This window comes from Lissotriton helveticus, chromosome 11, assembly GCF_964261635.1.
Source record: "Lissotriton helveticus chromosome 11, aLisHel1.1, whole genome shotgun sequence".
Classification (NCBI taxonomy): Eukaryota; Metazoa; Chordata; class Amphibia; order Caudata; family Salamandridae; genus Lissotriton; species Lissotriton helveticus.
The window spans coordinates 769,803,568-769,825,214 of record NC_136072.1 but is presented as its reverse complement, the minus strand read 5'-3'; the positions used below and the strand labels follow the sequence as shown (position 1 = coordinate 769,825,214).

Here is a 21,647-nt window from a genome sequence, read left to right as displayed (position 1 = left end):
TATTTGAGCTATATAGGCACTTGTCTCCTGCCCTATTAGATATCAACTCCCCATCCCTTCTTTATCTTATATTATTTGCAGATTATTACGGCAGATTTCAAGCAGCTCCAGCTCTTAATATTCCCTACATGCGGTGACAGCGCGATGTGTGAAGTTCAGCAGGGAATAGAGCATGTGTTTCTAATTAGCATACTCGTGTTGACAGCGCAAGGACAGTTCGCATACCACTTGGTGTTTACTAGGCAAACCCCGGTGCACGACAGACAATATGCATTGTTGTTGTATCACGTTTCATTTCAAAATCATAATCATTGAATTGCAATTTTGTGTTCATTATGAATGCTATATGAAATGCTGAAAATGTGATGAGTCTGTTTTCACATGTATTGAGACTGCGGCACGTGCATATGTCTACTTATTATTTTTGAATGCATTTAAACACAGCCACTTCCGGGTCACGGGTCAAGGAGTGACTTTGACAAAGACCGTGAGGTTGAAAGGGGCAGTCAAATAAAACTTTATTTTCCTTGAAATCCTGAGTGCGACTCTCTCTTATGGATGGAAAGACGTAAGGAAATGCTAATACAATGGGTCCAGTGCCCGATTGTTTGCACCAACCCCACCTGGTGGAAGTAGTCGGAGTTCCAAGGGATTGGATTGCCTCGGACCACCTCAACCAAGTAAAGCAAGGGGCTGCTGCCAGGAGCAGTCCATGACTTCAGGCAGAGGCGCGATCATTGAATCGGCGTCTGGCGGCCCTGCGGACTCTTGTAACTGTGGCAGCAGGGCGTATCGGGACCCAGGAAAGCTCTAGATTAGAATATTGATTATACCGGGATTTACCAAGTACACGCAACCACCTTTTTGCCAGGGATAACAGCGCTCATTTTTTTAGATCATAAGGGGCCCGCTGGAGATACTTACCCAGTAGTGATGCCTGCTCGGAGTTGTAGTTTATCATGGAACACCACACTATTACCCCAATTAACGAACTGGGGCCAGCTGAACTTCCACCAATGGGAGTACCGTATGATGTTCAATAGAGGGTTTGGGCAATTTACTGGCCTCCGCGGAATTTGATAAAGGCATACCCCGCCGAAATCACGTCATGCCAAAGCTGGTAAATGAATTGGACCTTTCCACGTGCTCCGCGGTGTCCTCTAATTGCTTTTCATTGTGGTCCATTGTTTGAAACCGGTTACGTAACGTAGCTCACACCTACAGCGACAGTTTTATGGCTACCTTAGCAACCACACAAACAAATCAGTTGAAAGCTAAGGGCAGTGTGGGGAAGCAGGTGAGCTTTTTTTCTGTTCAGTTTTGTCAGCAATTCATTTGTTGAATTTTAAAAGTTTTACAATTAAAATTAAAAACAATAAACATTGTGCCGTACAAGAAAATATTGTCCTCCTACCCGTTGGTATATTTCTACTGTGAAATAGAGAGTATTGTTAACTTACCGACGGAATACGCTGCCGATTCATGTAAGGAAACGAGCATTTGTCAGCATGAAGGTTGATCCACCAATATCACGGACGCATAGCGTTTGCTTATGGGTGACGTTTGCATTGTTGTAGTCTTCTTATGTGTTTAATTTCCGTGCCTTTTTGTGTCACTACTTGAGTGACACTATTTTGTAAGCTCTACGTAGCATACAGAGCAATTATGTCCGTTTAATTAGTTTACATTGGCAAGTTACCCCTTTTTTTGGATGTAAAAATAAAAAAAGCGGCACATCTAGTGTTTCTTTCCAAGTTTGTAACCGAAATCCTTCACTTTACTAACAGGATTCTCGCAGAAACCAGGGTGACAACATAAAAAGCAATGCTTATGTCATATTTTGTCAGTTCTTTTGTTTATGAACGGTGTATCTACAGTACATTCTAAAACGTAGGCAAAATCATTTGCACTTGTCACCTGGAAAGGCAGTTCATGACAAAAAGAAACTGGTAACGGGACACTTCTTAAGTATTTAATATTACCCACTGTGATTTGCTATCACTTAGTTTAACAAGCATTTGCAATGCAATAGGTCTCGCATTTACAAGAATTTAAGCTATTGTGCTTTACAATGCCATTAGCTCAAACTCTTGTAAATGAGAGACCTATTTCACTTCGAAGAAGTGGCCGCCAATGTCTGGGGCTGCATGAAAGCGAAAGCGCACATGGCGAGGAAAGCACATTGGGCCTGCAGTAGAAGCAACCAATGAGAGAAAAGAGGGCTTACAGACTGAATAAGACATACTGTGTCGCAACCAGGAGGGCAACTAGAGCCAAATTTCGGGGGGGCTGAAAAATATTTCGGGGGGGCTAATCCTTCCAACCATAGACAGGGTGACTGAAAGAAGGGATGAAAACACACCAAACCCTTAATTTACACGTAAATGGTCTTTTAATGACCTGTTAAGCACTCGGGTGCGGCTGAAATTAGATGGCCGCCAGCCTGCAAAACTGTGTCAGCCCGGGAGCCCAATGGGTGTTGCGCGCCTGGTCGCAACAGAAGTAAAAGGACCAGTTGCCATGGGAAGTTACAAACGCAGACAAGGATGTACCAAGGTGGGACTAACATGCATAATAACGACTCGCAAGACAGAATTTATGAAGGACAAGGACACAAGCCAATGACAAATATGGGCGGGGTTTCTAAGCCATACTCCAATACTGCATGCGCTGCAAAGACTCGACCAAAAAAGAGATGGAGGGAATGCTTGAATTATTATGAGCTACTGGCAATTGCTGTGGCTCCATTCCAGTCCACCCTTTTTAGCTGATTATGCTTTTATAGGCAAAGATCAGGTGTATGGAAATCAGGCTTAACCCTCCGCCAATAGGAACAGTTCAACCCGAACTGTTGGATCACTTCTCTCTCCAAATGGAAACTCAAGCAAATTCAAAGCCGTTTTGGTTTGTGTGCATCCTTATAGAAGGTGACCTTTGGGTCCTAGACACAGTAACCATGCGGCTCACATCTGGGCGTACCCGTCACACTTTCAGCTTCTCACAGAGAAAAACAAAAAAATGATGGGATTCATTTTAGCAATGCTCTGAAGTGCAGAAATACTCAGAAACCGAATGACGCACATTTCTTTAACTCCGTGATATTAACCATTACCTCATCGTCCCTCCCTCGCTTCCCTTACTTACAAAATTGAGGCATCCCTGCCTCACCAGACACCCGTACCCACGTGATTTGTCACGTGGGGACTATATATAGCCCCCAGCCCCCTCATACCTCCTGTTCTTTTTTGTCTCACCATTATGAGACGCGCGTCCCACGCGCTGGCCGTTTTGCGGAGCTGCGGTCATTCTTCACGTTCTGAGGGCTTCGCCCTCGCTTTTTGCTGCCTGCTGGGTCTGGCTGTGCCGGCCTGGAGTACGCGAGCCTTCCTCACCGCGTTGCAGGAGTTGCGGTGCACTCTTCGGCGGCTGGGCGAACAGGTTCCGGGTGACGGAGTCACCGGCCCTGAGTGGCTGGGGCTGTAGTTCCGGTTCTGGAGGCCGGAATAGGGGACGGCGGCTGTCGGATGTGCTGATGATCCTCGGCTGGCTGTTTCTGATGCCCCATTACAGCGGCGATTAAGGCGTTTCGGAGCTCTTGGGGCAATCTCTCTGATTCTGAGGGGTTGGTCAGTCGCCTTTTTAAGGGTTTGTGTAATGTTCTTCCTGCCCCTCTGCGGCATTTTCCGACCTGGGATCTTTCTCTGGTCTTGGACGCCTTGATGTCTTCTCCCTTTGAGCCTTTGGTTTCGGTAGATCTGCGCCTCTTGTCCTTCAAGACCTTCTTTCTGGTGGCCATTTCCTCTGCTCGCCGCCTGGGTGAACTGGGTGCTCTTTCTTCCAAGCACCCTTTTTGTCGGATTTTTGATGACAGAATCGTGTTGCGGCCGATTCTTTCCTTTCGTCCTAAGGTGGATTCTCAGTTCCACAGGGATCAGGAGTTGGTTCTTCCTTCCTTTTTTGATTCTCCGTCCTCGGAGTCTGAGGTCCGGCTTCACTCTTTGGATGTTCGGAGGGCTCTCCTGGTCTATTTGGAGCGGGTCGCTCCTTTCCGTCTCTCGGATTCCCTTTTTGTTAATTTTGGTCCTGTGAATCGGGGTTTGCGTCCTTCTACTCCTTCCTTGAGTCGTTGGGTTCGTTCACTGATTTCTTTGGCTTACAAAGAGGGGGGTCACCTTTCTCCTTTGGGGGTTCAGGGTTGTTCCACTCGCTCCATGGCTGCTTCCTGTGCGGAGGTCCAAGGGGCTTCCATTTCGGAGATCTGCCGGGCTGCCACCTGGGCGTCCCCGCTGACTTTTGCCTCTCACTACAGGATTGGACAGGAGGTTGACTGTGCTGATGTCTTTGGACACAGGGTTCTTTCCACTATGGTTCCTGAATAGTGGTTTTTCCCTGGTCTTCTGTGTTTTTTAATAAACCTGTTTTTTGCATACCTTCTTTGGTTGTCCTGTTTGGCTTTGTACATCTCAATTTTGTAAGGAAGGGAAGCGAGGGAGGAACGATGAGGTAATGCTTCAATTACTTACCGGTAATTGCATTACTCTGAGTCCTACTCCCTCGCTTCCCTTACTTACATCCCTCCCTCCCTCCCTGATGGTCCAGGCCAACCTTTTGGTATGGTTTCGATCTGTGTGGTATTCCAGGAGGTATGAGGGGGCTATATATAGTCCCCACGTGACAAATCACGTGGGTACGGGTGTCTGGTGAGGCAGGGATGCCTCAATTTTGTAAGTAAGGGAAGCGAGGGAGTAGGACTCAGAGTAATGCAATTACCGGTAAGTAATTGAAGCAGAAGTTCACAGTGTCTTACAAAATCAAAATTGTAATTGTAAGCGTTATCTGCAACAAGTACCGCGCTACTCCAGATCCAAGATTAGTAATTAGTAGGTTAGTACAATTATTATTACTTTTTGGTTATTATTTCTTGTGCATTAGTTGTTTTAGGATTGTGCTCTTGATTTCCTGTGTGTTAGGTAGAATTTAGGATAGGGAAGGAAAATGAATTGTTCACAAATACAACCATACCTCACTGTCAGTTATCACCAGCACAGAGCTGCATTAGACACAACGTGACGTATCTGGGTCCCAGCCAAGTTATCTAAAATGTGAACATCTTCAGTGTTACCTATCCCGCATGCAAATCCGCTAAGTTCTGGTATTTATAAGCATTTTGGTTCTATACCCAGCTCAGGTGTCAGGGCACTGCACAGCATGAAAGGGAACAATGGGTGCAACAGTATAATTTACAGATGCTAGCATACGTTGTGAAAATGAGTCCAGTGTGGATAGAATGAAAGGCAAAAAAGAGTGTGGTCAACGCAGAAATGGCTTACCCTCTAGAGCTTTGATCTATAAGTAGATGAATCCTTGCGTTCAGTGTGACCTTACTTTTGGTGCTGAGGTACTTTAGCCCTGCGTGACTTCAGATCCTGCCTGTGGCTTACCCTGTAGAGCTGAAGAGCTACAAATTCAATCATTCATTCATGCATTCAGTGTGCGACATTATATAAAGTTCTGGCGTTCCTCAGGCCCCATTTGACTTTGGAATCATGCCGGTTTCCTAGCTTACTCTGAGCTGTGTGCTATAATTTCGTTGATTTATTTATTCAGTGCCACTTACTGTTAATGCTGGAGTTCCTGGGACCTTCTGTGGCAGCTCTGTGTCACCGCTCGTGACATACGTCCTGCGGAGAGTGTCAGGCGTCTCACTGAAAAACATCAGACGACCAGGAGGACTCTAGCCGCGCGAATGAGGGGCTGCTGCTCACCAAAACCTCGCGAGAGGTGTACAGCCACTGCCAGCTCATTGTCGAGGCCCGGCGCCGGGGTCTTAGGGGTGAAAGAAATGGTGCCCATGTTTGTCGCATTAAAAGGGCAAAGCAAGCCCACTGCTCCAGTGTTTCCCCGAGGACGCCACCACTCACCCAAACTAATGGCGGGTCCACTCAAACCACAAAACTGCACGAGTCGCTCAGGCAACAGGAAGATGATCCTAGACAACAACACGACTAACAGGTTCACCATGTTTATTCCAGTTCCCATCAGGAGATAAAAGGACCAGAAGATAAGCCTAAATGACAGCTCCTATTGAGTGTCGTACTGCCGTCCATGGTTTAAAGGCGTTAGCTTTACATCCTTCCTCCGAGTAGTTAAAATTGGACCACTGAAGGTAGTGGTAAGAAGGTGAGGCGTACCAACATTTAATTAAAAAAGCATTGGCAAAGCCAATAGGTCTCGCAAATAGCCAAGGCAGCCCTATTTTAAGAAAGTATGTCAACCGTCAGCATGCTGCCACCCTTGAATGCCCGGAAGATCCTATGATAAGGGCGGCTCTGACTCGTGAATGTAAAGGACTGAGCATGCTCTATTTCAGCCAGCATACATGCGCAAAGTATACCTTGCCCCCTAGCACCAGAGTGTTCCACGCTGAAGGGGCTAATGCTGAATAGGGAGGGGGAGGGGCAGGGAAGGGGCCCCAGGGATGAAGAATGAACAGAGCAATCAGGAATACGCCACTTCCGCTGTCCACAATGCTCCGATTACAACCTAGTGCCTATCAGAAATTACCCCTCTACTACCCTCGTTCTCCAAGCAGATAGAACTTTTCTACCCAAGATCATCGCGCACTTGTGTTAGCTCTCATTTCATTTACTACCACCTTGGGTAAGAAAAGGAGGTTGTCCCTCCGCGTGAGTCATTACTCAACTCGGCCGGTCGGCGTGGTTTCAGGCATCCGTTAACTATACAGACTCCTCACCTACAACATCACTTCTCTCCTAATCCCATGGACCGCTTCAAACCACTCACCCCTGCTCAACCTCCCTCCATTGACCCGAGTCACCCTTGACCCCTGCCTAAAACCTTAAACTCTCTCAGCTCTATAGCACAGCAATTGAAAAGAATGGAGCAGAAAATTGACTCCCTTGCTGCTGAGTTCCTTCACCTACAACAAAACCTTCTCAACAGGGCCAAGCCACGGTGCTCCCTTCCCCCGAAGTGTTGTGCTCCTACTTCACTCAATTCATCTCACTTAGCCCCACAGCGCACCTCTCGTCCCTCCAGCCCATCAACGAGCCAGGTCCTCAATCCCCACAGGGATAGCCAACCCTTTTCAGTACCGAAACCTGTTGAATTCTTCGGCTCGCACCTAGCGCTGGACCGGAAGTCAGCCCCTGTCCACATCCCTGTTATTATCGGCCCCAACAGAATAGCGAATACTGTCCACTCGCCTAGACCCCCTGCTCAGTACGCCCCTATCCACCTAACTCCCCCATCATAGTGGCTCCCCGTCCCCTCTCTTGCATGCTCCTAAACTGCAGATCAGCAGTACAACACGCTACGTACATTGCTGAAGCTCTTCTCGCAGAAGAAATTGACATCGCCTTCATCACTGAATCCTGGCTCAATGCCCACTCAACCCCCATTCTTGACATTCTCACCCCTCCAGGGTACAACCTTATCAGACAAGACAGGCCGATCAAAACTGGGGGGGAGCTAGCCATCATGCACAGAGATGGAATACAGATTACCAAACTCAAACCTGCAGTATACCTTTCGTTTGAATACCTAGGCGTCAAACTCACTACCAAGGACACCCCACCAATCAAATTCCACACTATCTACCATCCTCCAGGAGAGCGTACACTCTTCCCAGAAGAACTAACAGACTTCATAACAAGATTCTCCTTGACAGACACCAAAGACGTGTTCTTGGGTGCCCTCAAAATACACTGAAACGACCCAGAACACTACACTGTCCTGAACCTTTCCAACCTTCTGGAAATATATAACTGTGAAACTGTGGGCTGGACGGACCGGAATAACAGGCGGGGAGGCCGAATGTAGTGAGCTATGGTCAAGGATTTATTTGTTGACAGTGCACACAAAGTCTGGATCAAAAGAGTTTGCAGGGAAGAAATGCCGCCGAGAAGCTCCCAGCTGGGAGGGTGTGGATGTTGAGTGGATATCCGGGTTGTGGTCCTCTGCGGGGCTGTTGTCGTCAGGGTACGGCCGGTTGATGGGTCTCCTCGGAGATATGTAAGAGAGAGAGTACAGGGGTTAGTCCCGTCCAGTAAGGACTACTGAGTACTTCCACCGTCACCGGGAAGTGAAGGGCCAGGTTATAACTGTGGGGAAGGTGGGAAGGGTAGGTAGGGATAAGACCAATCAGCAAGCAGGAGGGTAGTGTGATGGGAGGTGTCCGGGATAAGTGCGAGGTTTTTACGTACAGTGCTCGTGATACTTCTCTTAAGGACTAAGGCGAGTGCGGGGTGCTCGTGAGGCTCTATATACAAGATTTTACAGTCAATTACACTATTTACACTAAGGGACACGGAGAAGGATAGAGTGTACTCACGTGCCCCGCCGTAACTCTCATCCGAGTTACGGCCGCTCTCCAGCCACCTCCGGAGGTCGCCACCAATCCTCCGTCCACAGGTCTTCTTCCTCGTTCTCTTCTCCAATCTCCGCCTCCTCTCCGCTCTCCTCCTTCCTTCTGCTCTCCGTCGGGGGTTCCGCGCCGTTCGCTGTCTCCTGCCACGAGTCCGCTGGGCTGAACGATGTTTCCCCGTTCCTGCCGTCTTTTCTATGTTCCCGGCGGACTGCAGTGGACGAGCTTCCGGTTCCAGATGGGTCGGGTTCCGGGTCGCCGGCAAGGGTTCCGCTTCCGGTATCCTGTTGGTCTGTTTCCGGGTCTTCGTGGGTTAGCGGATCCTGTGGGCGAAGAGAGGATGTCCGGTGACCAAGGGACGCTGTTTCTCCCGGTGTGGGGGTGTCACCCCCCCGACTACACCGCCCTTCCGACGAGGTAGGGACCACTGGTCTTCCACATCCCCTTTCCCTAGCTGTCTTACTAGTAGGGTTGGTCGTAGCTGGAAAACGGGAGAGGTAATCTGCATTGCCCTGGTCTAGTCCCTTTCGGTGTAGTGTCCTGAATCGAAAAGGCTGCAGAGAAAGGAACCACCTAAGTACCCGGTCGTTGTGGCCCCGGTTACGGGCCATCCATTCCAGCGGGGCGTGATCCGTATACAAGAGGAACTCCCGGCCCTCCAGATAATACCGGAGACTGTCCCCAGCCCATTTAATCGCTAGAGCCTCTTTTTCTACGACCGCATAGTTCTGCTCTCGTGGGAAGAGCTTTCGGCTGAGATACAGTATTGGTTTTTCGACCCCTTTTGCATCTTGCTGAGACAGGACGGCCCCCAAACCCTGATCGGAGGCGTCTGTCTGCAGGATGAAAGGTCGGGAGTAGTCAGGACGGATTAACACGGGTTCTGACAACAGGGACTGCTTGAGGAGGTCGAAGGCTTGCAGCAGCTGGGGAGTGGGTTGCTGTAACTTCTCTTCGGTTCGGGAGGATTTTCTCAACAGGTCGGTCAAGGGAGCGGCTATTTGGGAAAAGTTGGGAATAAACCTCCTGTAATACCCCAGCAACCCGAGAAAGGCTCGAAGTTCTTTCTTGGTATGAGGGAAGGGTATGGAGTGAATAGCCTGAATCTTATTGTTTTGAGGGCAAATGACCCCTTCTCCCAATAGATAACCCAGATATTTCACACTTTGGGCCGCCAAGGTGGTTTTGGCAGGGTTGATGGTAAAGCCGTGTTTACCAAGGGAGCGTACTACGGTCTGCAAATGGTGTAGGTGTTGTTCCCAGCTGTCACTATAAATGACTATGTCATCTAGGTATGCCCCGGCATAGCTGGTATGGGGTCGTAAGACCAGGTTCATGGCCCTTTGGAAAGTTGCCGGGGCCCCATGGAGCCCGAAGGGCATCACTCTGAACTGGAATAAACCCTCAGGGGTTGAAAACGCCGTTTTCGGTCTGTCTTCGGGTTTTAAAGGGATCTGCCAGTACCCTTTGCACAAGTCAAGGGTACTGATATATTTGGCTTTACCTTTACGCTCTACCATCTCGTCTACTCGAGGAAGGGGATAGGAATCAAAGGCAGAGATCTTATTCACCTCCCTGAAGTCGATGCAGAAACGTGTAGAGCCATCGGGTTTGGGTACTAGAACGATTGGGGAATTCCAACTGCTGCTGGACGGTTCGATTATACCCATCCTCAACATCTGGGTCGTCTCTTCTTGTATGACCGCCCTTCGCGCTTCAGGGATCCGGTAGGGTCTCTGTCGCACTGTTTTCCCTGCTTCGGTGTGAATGGCGTGCTCCACAATGGTGGAGTGCCCGGGCATGGAGGAAAATACTGCTTGCACAGAGGATAAGACTTGTCTAAGGTCCTGTTTGTTCCTTTCCGGGAGGTCCGGATCAATACAGCCCTCAAAGGGGAGAGAGGGAGTGGTTGTCAGAACAGGGAGGGGCCCCACCCACTTCTTCAACAGATTGACATGGTATATTTGGGTGACCCCTCGGGTGGTATCGATATCGAGTTCGTAGGTGACGGGAGTCACCTGTCTTAAGATAGGGAAGGGGCCCTGCCATTGTCCCAACAGTTTATGGTCGGAGGAGGGTAGAAGCAATAATACCAGGTCTCCAGAGTTAAATGAACGGGCCTTGGTTCCTTTGTTATACTGTTGTTTCTGGGAGACCTGAGCGGCTACCATATTCTGTCTCACTATTTCTCTGATTTGGGTTAAGTGGGTTCGGAGATTGTCGACATATTCAGGGAGGGGACGGGTTCGATCAGGCTCGGCTTCCCATGCCTCGCGGGCCATGTCTAACAGAGTCCTAGGGGCTCGGCCATATAACAATTCATATGGGGAATACCCGGTGCTACTTTGCACCTTGCAACGGATCGCGAAGAGGGCAAGAGGAAGCATCTCCTCCCACCTTTTACTCTCAAGGCCTAGCAGCTTTTTGAGGGTGGTCTTTAGGGTGGCGTTATAGCGCTCCACCAACCCATCGGTCTGGGGGTGATACGCCGAGGTTCTTATTTGTTTAATACCCAGATGGGCACAGACTTGACGCATGAGGGAGGACACAAAAGGCGTACCTTGATCTGTCAAGATCTCCCGAGGGAACCCTACTCTACTGAAGATGGAGATAAGGGCCTTGGCGATGTTTTGGGTAGTGGGCTGTTTCAAAGGGACGGCCTCCGGGAACCGGGTAGCATAATCCACCAACACCAGGGCGTATCTACACCCCGTCCTAGAGGGCAACAGGGGTCCTATCAGGTCCATCCCTACTCGGGAGAAAGGCACATCAATAAGAGGAAGGGGCTGGAGCGGGACTCGGGGGGCCGATACCGGCTATTTTTCTGGCAGACCGTGCACTCCCTGCAGTATTGCTTTATTTGACCGTGTACGCCCGGCCAGTAGAATTTTTCAAGGATTGTTTGCCCCGTTTTTTCATCACTGAAGTGCCCTCCCAGCAAGTGACTGTGGGCCAGATATAGGACTTTGTCCCGAAACAATCCTGGGATGACTAACTGGGCTGGGAGCTGTGGCCCCCCTTTTCTGTAGAGGAGACCATTCTTTCGAAAGAAGTAAGGACCTACTTGCAGTGGATCCTCATTATCCAGAGCACGATTCCAGGCTTCCTGCAGCACGGGGTCCTCTTGCTGGGTGGCTCGGAATTCGCGGTCAGTTTCCCAGGGGTGAACGTCAACCTGAGCAGGATAAGCCCCAGTAAAGGCCCTTTTCTCTTTTTTCTTTTGCTTCTTGGTCTTTCCAGGTTTTGAAGGAGAGTTCGCTGAAGGAGAACCCTGGGGAAACGGGGCCTCCGCCCACCACCTCTTTAGGGAGTCCGTAGCGTCTTCCAGGAGGTGGGGAAGACCACTGTAGTCGCTACCTAATATGATTTGTTCAGGGAGATTAGGAACCAAACCGACTGTTAGCATTCTACCCCCATCAGACTGTTGTTGTACCCGTACTTGGGCCGTCGGATAACTCTGGGTGTCTCCATGGACACACTTGATAGCGACCGTTCCAGTTAGTGGTCCGACAGGATGGGGTAGTTCCTGGGGTCGGAGGACGCTATGCCTACATCCCGTGTCGGCCAATGCCATCATCCGGTGTCCCTCGATTCTCACCGGACAGCGGAACGGCGGAGGGGTGACTTCGTTGGTAAGACATACATAATTCCGGACCATCCCTATGTCCATGGGCTCCTCTTTTTGGGGGCACACACGAGCTATGTGGCCATACCCTCCACAGTGGTAACACTGAGGACCAGGTGGGTTAGGTCGAGGCATGACTGGGTAGGGCAGCAGGGAAGCAGGATCTGGTCTTCTGGCCGCGGGAGGAAGTCTTTGTGGACGTGCGTGGCTGCCATGTGGAATCCGTGGATGAGGTTCCTCTTTGACCCGTTGTGACTCTTGGGCTCTACTATAGGCACTGGCTATCTCCACCGCGCTGTCCAGGGTCAGGCGGGCGTGTTGTCTCACCCATTTTTGGGTGGCCGGATGTAGAGACGCCAGGTACTGCTCCAGATATATTTTTGAAAGAATTTCGTCTTTAGTGGCTGTGGCAGGTTTCAACCATCTGTTTGCCAGGTCCTGTATCCGGAATGAGAGAGCCCGTGGCGTTTCTTGGGGTCCCTCTTTGGCCTGTCTCAGACGAACCCTGTAGGTTTCGTCATCGATTCCCAGTCTCTCTAGAATACAAGTCTTTATGTCTTGGTAGGGAGTCAGGCCCTGGATATTGGCCTGCTGAAACGCTGCCTGCAGTTCACCAGTCAATAGAGGGCCCAGATAGTGGCCCCAGCGATCCTCAGGCCACGCTGCTGCCTGAGCCAGGCGCTCGAAATTTGTAAAAAAATAATCTGGGTCTTCACCCGAGACATATTTTTGGAGGACTACTGATGGTAAGGAGGTTGTGGGCCTTTGTTGCCCCATGACTGTGGTCAGTTTTTCAAGGGCTTGATCCTGAGCGGTCCCCTGTCCCTTAAGGACGTCATGGAGTTGACCCCGATCGTCTTCCGCGGTTTTCAGGAAGCGTTCCATCATTTTGCCAAGCTGTTCTTGGCTCTCTGCTAGGTGTTTGACGGCGGCCTCCATGCTTCCGGCGGATCCCACTTCTGACACCACCTGTGAAACTGTGGGCTGGACGGACCGGAATAACAGGCGGGGAGGCCGAATGTAGTGAGCTACGGTCAAGGATTTATTTGTTGACAGTGCACACAAAGTCTGGATCAAAAGAGTTTGCAGGGAAGAAATGCCGCCGAGAAGCTCCCAGCCGGGAGGGTGTGGATGTTGAGTGGATATCCGGGTTGTGGTCCTCTGTTGTCGTCAGGGTACGGCCGGTTGATGGGTCTCCTCTGAGATATGTAAGAGAGAGAGTACAGGGGTTAGTCCCGTCCAGTAAGGACTACTGAGTACTTCCACCGTCACCGGGAAGTGAAGGGCCAGGTTATGACTGTGGGGAAGGTGGGAAGGGTAGGTAGGGATAAGACCAATCAGCAAGCAGGAGGGTAGTGTGATGGGAGGTGTCCGGGATAAGTGCGAGGTTTTTACGTACAGTGCTCGTGATACTTCTCTTAAGGACTAAGGCGAGTGCGGGGTGCTCATGAGTCTCTATATACAAGATTTTACAGTCAATTACACTATTTACACTAAGGGACACGGAGAAGGATAGAGTGTACTCACGTGCCCCGCCGTAACTCTCATCCGAGTTACGGCCGCTCTCCAGCCACCTCCGGAGGTCGCCACCAATCCTCCGTCCACAGGTCTTCTTCCTCGTTCTCTTCTCCAATCTCCGCCTCCTCTCCGCTCTCCTCCTTCCTTCTGCTCTCCGTCGGGGGTTCCGCGCCGTTCGCTGTCTCCTGCCACGAGTCCGCTGGGCTGAACGATGTTTCCCCGTTCCTGCCGTCTTTTTTATGTTCCCGGCGGACTGCAGTGGACGAGCTTCCGGTTCCAGATGGGTCGGGTTCCGGGTCGCCGGCAAGGGTTCCGCTTCCGGTATCCTGTTGGTCTGTTTCCGGGTCTTCGTGGGTTAGCGGATCCTGTGGGCGAAGAGAGGATGTCCGGTGACCACCCCCCCGACTACACCGCCCTTCCGACGAGGTAGGGACCACTGGTCTTCCACAATAACCTCAAGCAACTCTGCAATAAACCAACCCACATCAAAGGTGTAACTCTAGATGCGATCATAACAAACAACGATCTGATCTCCTTGAGAGAGATTTCTCCCATTGATTGGTCCGACCACCACCTCATTCGGTTCAAGATTGACACACCTGCCAACCTCCAACCTATCTGTGTTGTCAAACCCAAACTCTTAACCAGAAATATCAAAGAAATACCTCTATCCGAACTTGAAGCCAAGATTCTTCCCCATCTTCAACTCCATCCCTCATCATGGTCGGCTGATGACCTCACTTCTCACTTCAACTCAAGAATGGCAGAGGTCTTAGACCAAGTAGCTCCTCTCAAACTCAAACAACTGAGGAGAACCAAATCAAACCCCTGGTTTAATGTGGAGCTGAATGATGAACTGCCCCAACTCAGACAAAACAGAAAGGTCTTGGAGACAAAACTCCTCATCCCTGCACCTAACACATCTTAGATCTGCTTGACGGTCTTACAAAAAACACATCTTCGATGAAAAGGCATCTTTTTTCCGCAGCCAACTAGATCTAGTGAAAAACAGACCAAGAGAACTCTTTAACATTGTTAAAAGCCAAACTAATTGCACTCCCTCTCAAGAAATCGAAGCCACCAATGAGCGATGTGAAGAAATTGCCACCTTCTTCACAAATAAAGTCTCTAAAACTGATCAATCCTTCTTACCAACTGCTAACCCCCCTTCCCCCTTAACCACCCCCTTCAACCTCCCTGGACCACTAGGAAAGAGCTCTTAACAAGGTCATTCAGACCTACCTCCAGCTCAAAAACAATGCACACTGGTCCGACTTTGAGCTAATGTCGGAAAACGAGGTCTTCAATATAATTTCGAATCTAAAACCTTCCTCCCACACCATGGACCCCCTCCCTTCCGCAATCATAAAATAACTCAACCACACCATCTCTCCTTTCTGGACAAAAATCATCAACGCCTCTCTCACCTCAGGCTGTGTCCGAGACTCCCTTCAACTAGGACAAATCACACCCATTCTCAAGAAACCTGGGGCTGACCCTAATGATCTAAACAACCTCAGACCTATCTCTAACCTCCCATTCCTTGCAAAACATTAGAGAAATGTGTTCTCCTCCAACTCAATAATCACATTAATGAGTTCAACCTCCTTGATGCTTTTCAGTCTGGTTTCAGAAAAGACTGTAGCACGGAAACAGCTATGCTCAACATCACCGACGACATTCACAAGGCCTAGACGAAGGAGATGCCTGCCTACTCATCCTTATCGACCTTTCTGCGGCATTCGACACTGTAAACCACCCAGCCCTCTTGAAGACCCTGTCGAAACGATCCGGCATCAATGGCACAGTACTAAAATGGTTCACCTCCTTCCTTCAACATCGCTCGCAACAAACTAAAATTAACTCCTGTCTCTCAAAACCAACTAAAGTTACACTTGGGGTTCCGCAAGGCTCGATCTTCTCCCCGTCCCTCTTTAATCTCTTCATGGAGCACCTCACAATCATATTGAAAAAAAACGGAGTGTATTACTACCTTTACGTGGACGACACCCAAATCTATTTCAGGATCAAGTCTCCCAGCGACATTCAACTCCTTAATACTACCCTAACCGAGATCCAAACTTGGTTCTACATTAACCACTTAAAGCTCAACCCTGACAAAACGGAACTAATCCTATTCTCTCCAAAAAGTAACCATCGCCCAATCCAAGAGTGGCTCAAGAATCTGGTTGCCCTAAACTGCCCCCTTACTCTATCCGACTCAGTCAAGTCTCTAGGCATCACCCTTGACAAGAACTTATCAATGGAGGCCCACATCAAAAACTCTGCAAAAAGTGCTCTTTTCTCTCTAAAACACCTCAAATAACTGAAACCTTTTCTACCTCATGATGGCCTCAAGACAGTGGTCCAATCCCTAGTTTTCTCCAAAATCGACTACGGAAACGCCATCCTTACAGGGACTCCTAAAGCTCACCTAGCCCCTCTAAGAGCAGTGCTGAACATGTCAGCTCAACTAGTATCTGGAGTTAAAAGATTTGAACACATCACTCCAGCTCTCAACTGCCTCAATTGGCTTCCCATGGAAGGGAGATGTATCTACAAATTGGCCTGCATCACACTCAAAACCCTTCACTCTCCTACCCCCAACTACTTAAACAACAAACTGATTAGAGCAGGTCAATCCAGAAGCACCAACTCATTCCTTCTTATTCCTCCAAAAGTGAAAAAGAAAAGTACCCAATACCGATCGTTCTCGGGCAATGCTCCCAGGATATGGAACGCTCTCCCTGGAGTCCTCATATGCAACCCCTCCTTCTCCTGTTTCAAAAGGGACCTGAAACTCCATCTCCTAAACAAATACTTTCATGACCAACGTCAACTAACCCAGTCTTCCTTATCCAAGTTGTCTCCCCTCTCCCTGGACTTTCATGGATAGAGGGTGACCGGTCGATGTCATTCTCGCCCTTTCTTTTTGCTGTCTCCCCCTCCGCTGTACTGCATATTCATTCCCATGTTGTATTTGGATCTATGGTTTGCTTCCTTACTGTCGGCCTACTACGTAATTGTAATGTCCTCCTGCTGTGTACTGCGTGTATTTAAAGCGCTCTGATACCTACGGGTCGAGCTAGCGCTATACAAAACTTTAAAAATAAAATTTTAAAAATAAATTGCGCGCATGCTACTCCCACTCACTGCTTTCCGGTGCCCACCTATCAAAACCAGACAATCGATACGCCTTGGGAGAATCTGAGCACTCTACATAATCCAATTGCATTAAAGAAAGACTCAGAAGACGAAATAAAGTGATTTGCTGCCGCACCACAGAATGTTGAGCGACCTCGCAAAGCTCGGGCCCAACCACGGGAGCCACCACAATGACTCATCTAAAAACACGAGATGCAGCCAAGCCGCCTCGCCCCGGGCAGCCCGCTGGGGCACCCCCTAATTGGTGTGCCCATTCCAACCTCAGCACAATGAACTTCGCTCCAACACAAAAAACCAACCTGATTAGCGATGCAGGCACTTAAACACCCCGCCTAAGCACCAATAGCACCCCAGATGTACACACCCCATGCGCAAACCAAGTGACCATTACATAATCTGAAAAACTCCCGAGCGTTCCCGACGTAGCTCTTACCCGGCTCCTCAGCCATGCGGACCACCAAACTGCCCCCCAAAACTGCACGTCTGGATCCCAGGAACCTGCATGCCCCCCCAACTTCCGATCCCAGCCATCAGCAACACCGGTTGCCACATCTACCACGAAGATGCGAAGTCTGTACTCCACTCCATGGTTGCAACACAAAGGAGCAAATCATCTGTGCTAATAACCCATTGAATGCCCCATTCCAATGATATGCTCCGGCTTGTACAGAGATCTGATAAGGTACCTCCAATGCAACAGTCACACCAATGCAGCAGACAAGTTGATGTATCCAGCCCCGCGTCTTACACACCCCTCATGTTGCACCGCAACCACCAGATTCCTACATCAGATCACGTCTCAAACTGTCTACTACGTCGTCAAGTATGTAGAGCACCTCCAGGAGAGAACCGACTGGGTGCACACAACACCACAAAGACAGGTACCCACTTACAACCTCCCGCGTAGGTGCCCGCTGTGACAACAGCCAGTTGCCAATGTATCAAGACATCAGTTCCCCTCGCCGGCTCCACAAGTACCTGGCACACACCGTGCGCACGGATGTGGCACTGAAATTGCAGCCCCGACACGGAATGTAAAGCTGTGTTGCCCAGCAGAGCCTGCACTATCCACCGGGTTCCAAGTCTGAAAAACAGTGGATCACATCAGACCCCCCACCCGGTCCACCCATGCCCACGTACCATCACCTGATCCGGTCCCCGTCAGGCACCGGGAAATGCCTACTCATAGCCCGGTGCCTCCCACAGCTCCCCTCCGAGTCTCCGAGCCAGCCGCCCCAATCAACGAACCGGAGGGCCAGACTCCAGGTGCTAGGCCAAACCACCGGCAAAGCTCCCGACCCGGCTCTGCCGCCACTCTATCTGCCAGTACCCCAGAACACCATATAGCACTCGCCAGCCTGCGTGACTCACTGACCCTCAATACAAAATCAAGTGCATGGTCCCTATGTGGAATACACGCCCCACTGACCCACCATGCAAAACCCAACACAAGCTCAACAAAATGGGCCCTGGTGAAATGCGGCCTATTATTATATTCAGATTTAACTTGATTTCTTTAAACCCAGGAAAAAGGTGTTCTTTTACAAAATGTTATAATTTACACAAAACACGCATAATCTTGCCAGGCGGCATTTGTTGTAAGAGCTTTCCATATGTTGAAAGTATGACCGCTTTCTCTTTGGCCCCAATTGCGAGCTCGTCCATAAAAACAAGGGAAAGGTGAATGTCTCTGAAGTAAACTTTATGTTTTCACTCAGGAATGACTCAAGCGCTGCCCTGCACTGGTTCCACTGTCACATTGCAACAGCAGGACTGGCCTTCCACTATTACCCCGACCGAGTTAGCACCTAGCAGGACTGGCCTTGCACTATTACCCCGACCGAGTTAGCACCTGCAGGCCTTGTGTGTTTTCAATGGCAGAAGAGACTATGGGCCCGATGTAGGTAATCCCAGATTACCGATTCTTAAATACCGAATCATACCGATTCGGTATTTAAGAACAGGCAAATGGGATGTAGGTAATTCTTCTTAAATAAGTACAGAATCGGTAAATTTCGGTAATTACCGAATCGGTATTTACCGATTCGGTAATTGCCATTCATTCCTATGGGCCACCAGGCCCATAGGAATGAATGTCAATTACCGAATCGGTAAATACCGATTTTGTAAATGGGGGAAACATTGAAGAGTGGCAGGGTGTCACTTTGACAACCTGTTGCACCCCTCAAATGTGTATGGGTCACATGTTGCAGACATACATGCCCTAAGGGCATGTATGTCTGCAACATGGCACTGTTCGAAAAGCAAAAAAAATGCTTTTTCTAAGGTTTTCATTATTTACCACCAACTTCTAGTTGGTGGTAAATAACGAATCCTAAAATGGGAAAAGCACTCATTTGAGTGCTCCCTACATTTCAGATTCGGTAATTTACCGAATTCTTAAATACCGATTCGGTAAATTACCGAATCTGAAATGAAGCCACCTACATATGAAAAGCCTAATTCCGGTCGGTAACGGCTGAAATTCGGTAATTTCGGCCGTTACCGACCGGAATTACGCTTCCTACATCTGGCCCTTGGTCTCGTGTGTTCCCGCCTTTCACAGCCCAGACATTTCCTTCCTTACCTGATATCTTGAACCTTACCTGATACCTTGAACAAAGGCACTTCAACCTTGCAGCACAGAGCTCACAGGCACGCTCGCAGGGCAATTTGCGGCGCTCAGCGCGTTTTCTTAAGTTCTGCCACTAAAACTCCGCGCTGAGACCTGCATTTTGCGCTTTCGTAGGGGCCTGAAAACTCATTTGTTCCCGGTGTGAGCGGGTACAACTAACTTATGGTTCACGGTTGATGCACTGTTCATAGCGCCGGGATGCCCTAGGGTAGCTGTGCGCTATATAAGTTTTTTTATTAATAATAATAATAATAATAATAATAATCTTGTATTCTGGTACGTCCGCCGCAGTGACACAGAGATTGTGCAAAGTCAGGTTAGCAGTACATTTCCCCAGTACTACCCTGACATGTGGATTTTGGCTTGGTTGTATAATTGCCCACTCTCCGTTTCACTGGAGCGATGCGATGCAGGATGAGAGGTAGCCTTCTGCATCACCTCTTTTAAATAAGGCGCCTCTTTCAATGGCTGACATGTCTGGAAAGTTTCCCGCCTTCAAAACCACAAATGCGACAGCCCAGAGTGTGGAGGTGGGAAGCCACAACTCCCTCTTAAACAAGGACAATTTCAAGCGGCAGGGAAAGCATTTGCTTTCACTTCTGCTTGAAAAACAAAGAAGCTCGCAAGTGGTGCGCGTGCGCCACAGCGAGACGTGTGCTTTCAATTATCGTGCCCGTGTCTGGGCACGATAATTAAAACCACATGGCCTATTGGCACCAAGCGCGTAATAGACACCAATAGGCCATGTGCGGAGCAATGTGCCCGCCTTTGGCCAATTGTGTGTAGTCTTTTATAAAAAGACGCACACAAAGGCCAATGGGGTATCACAAAAGGAAAAGCACACGCACGAGTTTGTGCGATTCCTAGGTCAGTGCTAAAACCCATTTTTCACTTACAAAAGGTCTCGTGCAGTGGAACGCTAGGCGCGAGACCTAAAAATGTGGATGGATTTAGGCTAACGGTATGGACCAGTATGAATGAGGCAACATCAGCGCATTGGACCTCTAGGTTAATAAATACGTAGGAGTTAGTTAACCATCTATCAATTTATCACATCTGGAAGAGCAAGAACCCCTAATGCTAAAGTATTTGCACCGATGGCCCATTATGAGCAGCATGAGCAATAAAGAGAAAAGTCCTTTCGAAATATCTAGTAAGAATCCAGGTCGACAGCCAAATTCATGTTAGTTTGTTTAATTAAAATTCTGAAACAAATTAATGTACATCAATCAAAGCATTTTGAATGTAAAAGTACAAAATAAACAGCATGAAACTGAAGCTCCAAAACGATTAAGTGGTACAACAAAAAGAAAACATCTAATTCAATCACTGGGGCATATATTATCACAGGAAAAAAATGCACTTTGGATTGCATCAAGTCCCAAGCAAAAGCCCTATACATCCCTAACTATCCCTACACTACCTTAAATGGAAATCCTAATCTAGAATAAGTTTGGTAAAGGTGAGGAAAAAAGGTGTCAGTTGTTAGGGCCTTCCTAAGAAGCAACTCCATCCGAGATCATGTCGCAGAAAGCCACCAAGCTTAAATAAGGTTTACACCTCAAAGAGCCATAAAGTAGAGTGTCAGCTGTCTCTAACTACATCACAACATAAGCAATAACTGAATCAAGGCACCTCCCATAGTACCACTGGTGAATTTCTATTTCCAGCACCCTCTGGCTTCCTTCCTCTGCCTCCATGTTCACATACTGAGATATGTTATGTGCCCTTGGTACCATCTCCTTCTCCCACGAGAACTCGTTCTCCATCCATTATTGAATTTATTTTTCTCAGGTTACTCTACTTAGGAACAATAATTATTTCTCTCAACTAATGAAGCATTGTCCACCTGCAATGAGAACTCAAGATACATGCATCATTCTACAATGCAAGCAAAATATGGATTGAAACGTTAGCTGGAAAATTCATTAGCAATGCACTTCAGGCCCACAGTTAGACTTACTTAATACTAAACAGGTTACATATTGTGTGCACGTCTATAAACAAATAAGCAATACTTTCAGCACATTCATACAGTTATAAGTGACAAGTCTTAGCATACTAAGCGTTATGAGTCTAATACTAAAGAAATCAAACACTTGTAGTTTGTTATCCCTTAACACAATACTACTTCAGCCCCTTGTCAGTACATTTCTAAAGTACACATGAAAGTCTGACTAGCCTTGAGGATACGTAATCATCTTGTATTACTCTTTCCTCTTTTTGTACATTTAGCACACAGAATATATGTGAGTGCAAACTAACCATGATTTTAATGCACCCATACTGTAAATTGAAAATAGAACTCAAACTACTCT

At 48.5% G+C, this 21,647-nt stretch overlaps 1 protein-coding gene across 3 annotated transcripts in view; it reads left to right on the top strand.

Moving 5' to 3' along the window:
• Positions 1-548: 548 nt before the first annotated feature.
• Positions 549-21,647, top strand: part of HHLA2 (HHLA2 member of B7 family) — a 348,356-nt gene continuing 327,257 nt past the window's right edge. For all 3 annotated transcript variants that reach the window (XM_078665810.1, XM_078665808.1, XM_078665809.1), the window contains exon 1: positions 549-1,297. In XM_078665810.1, coding sequence (XP_078521936.1) covers positions 1,235-1,297 — 63 coding nt within the window. In that variant the 5' untranslated portion in view covers positions 549-1,234. The remainder of the gene's footprint in view (positions 1,298-21,647) is intronic.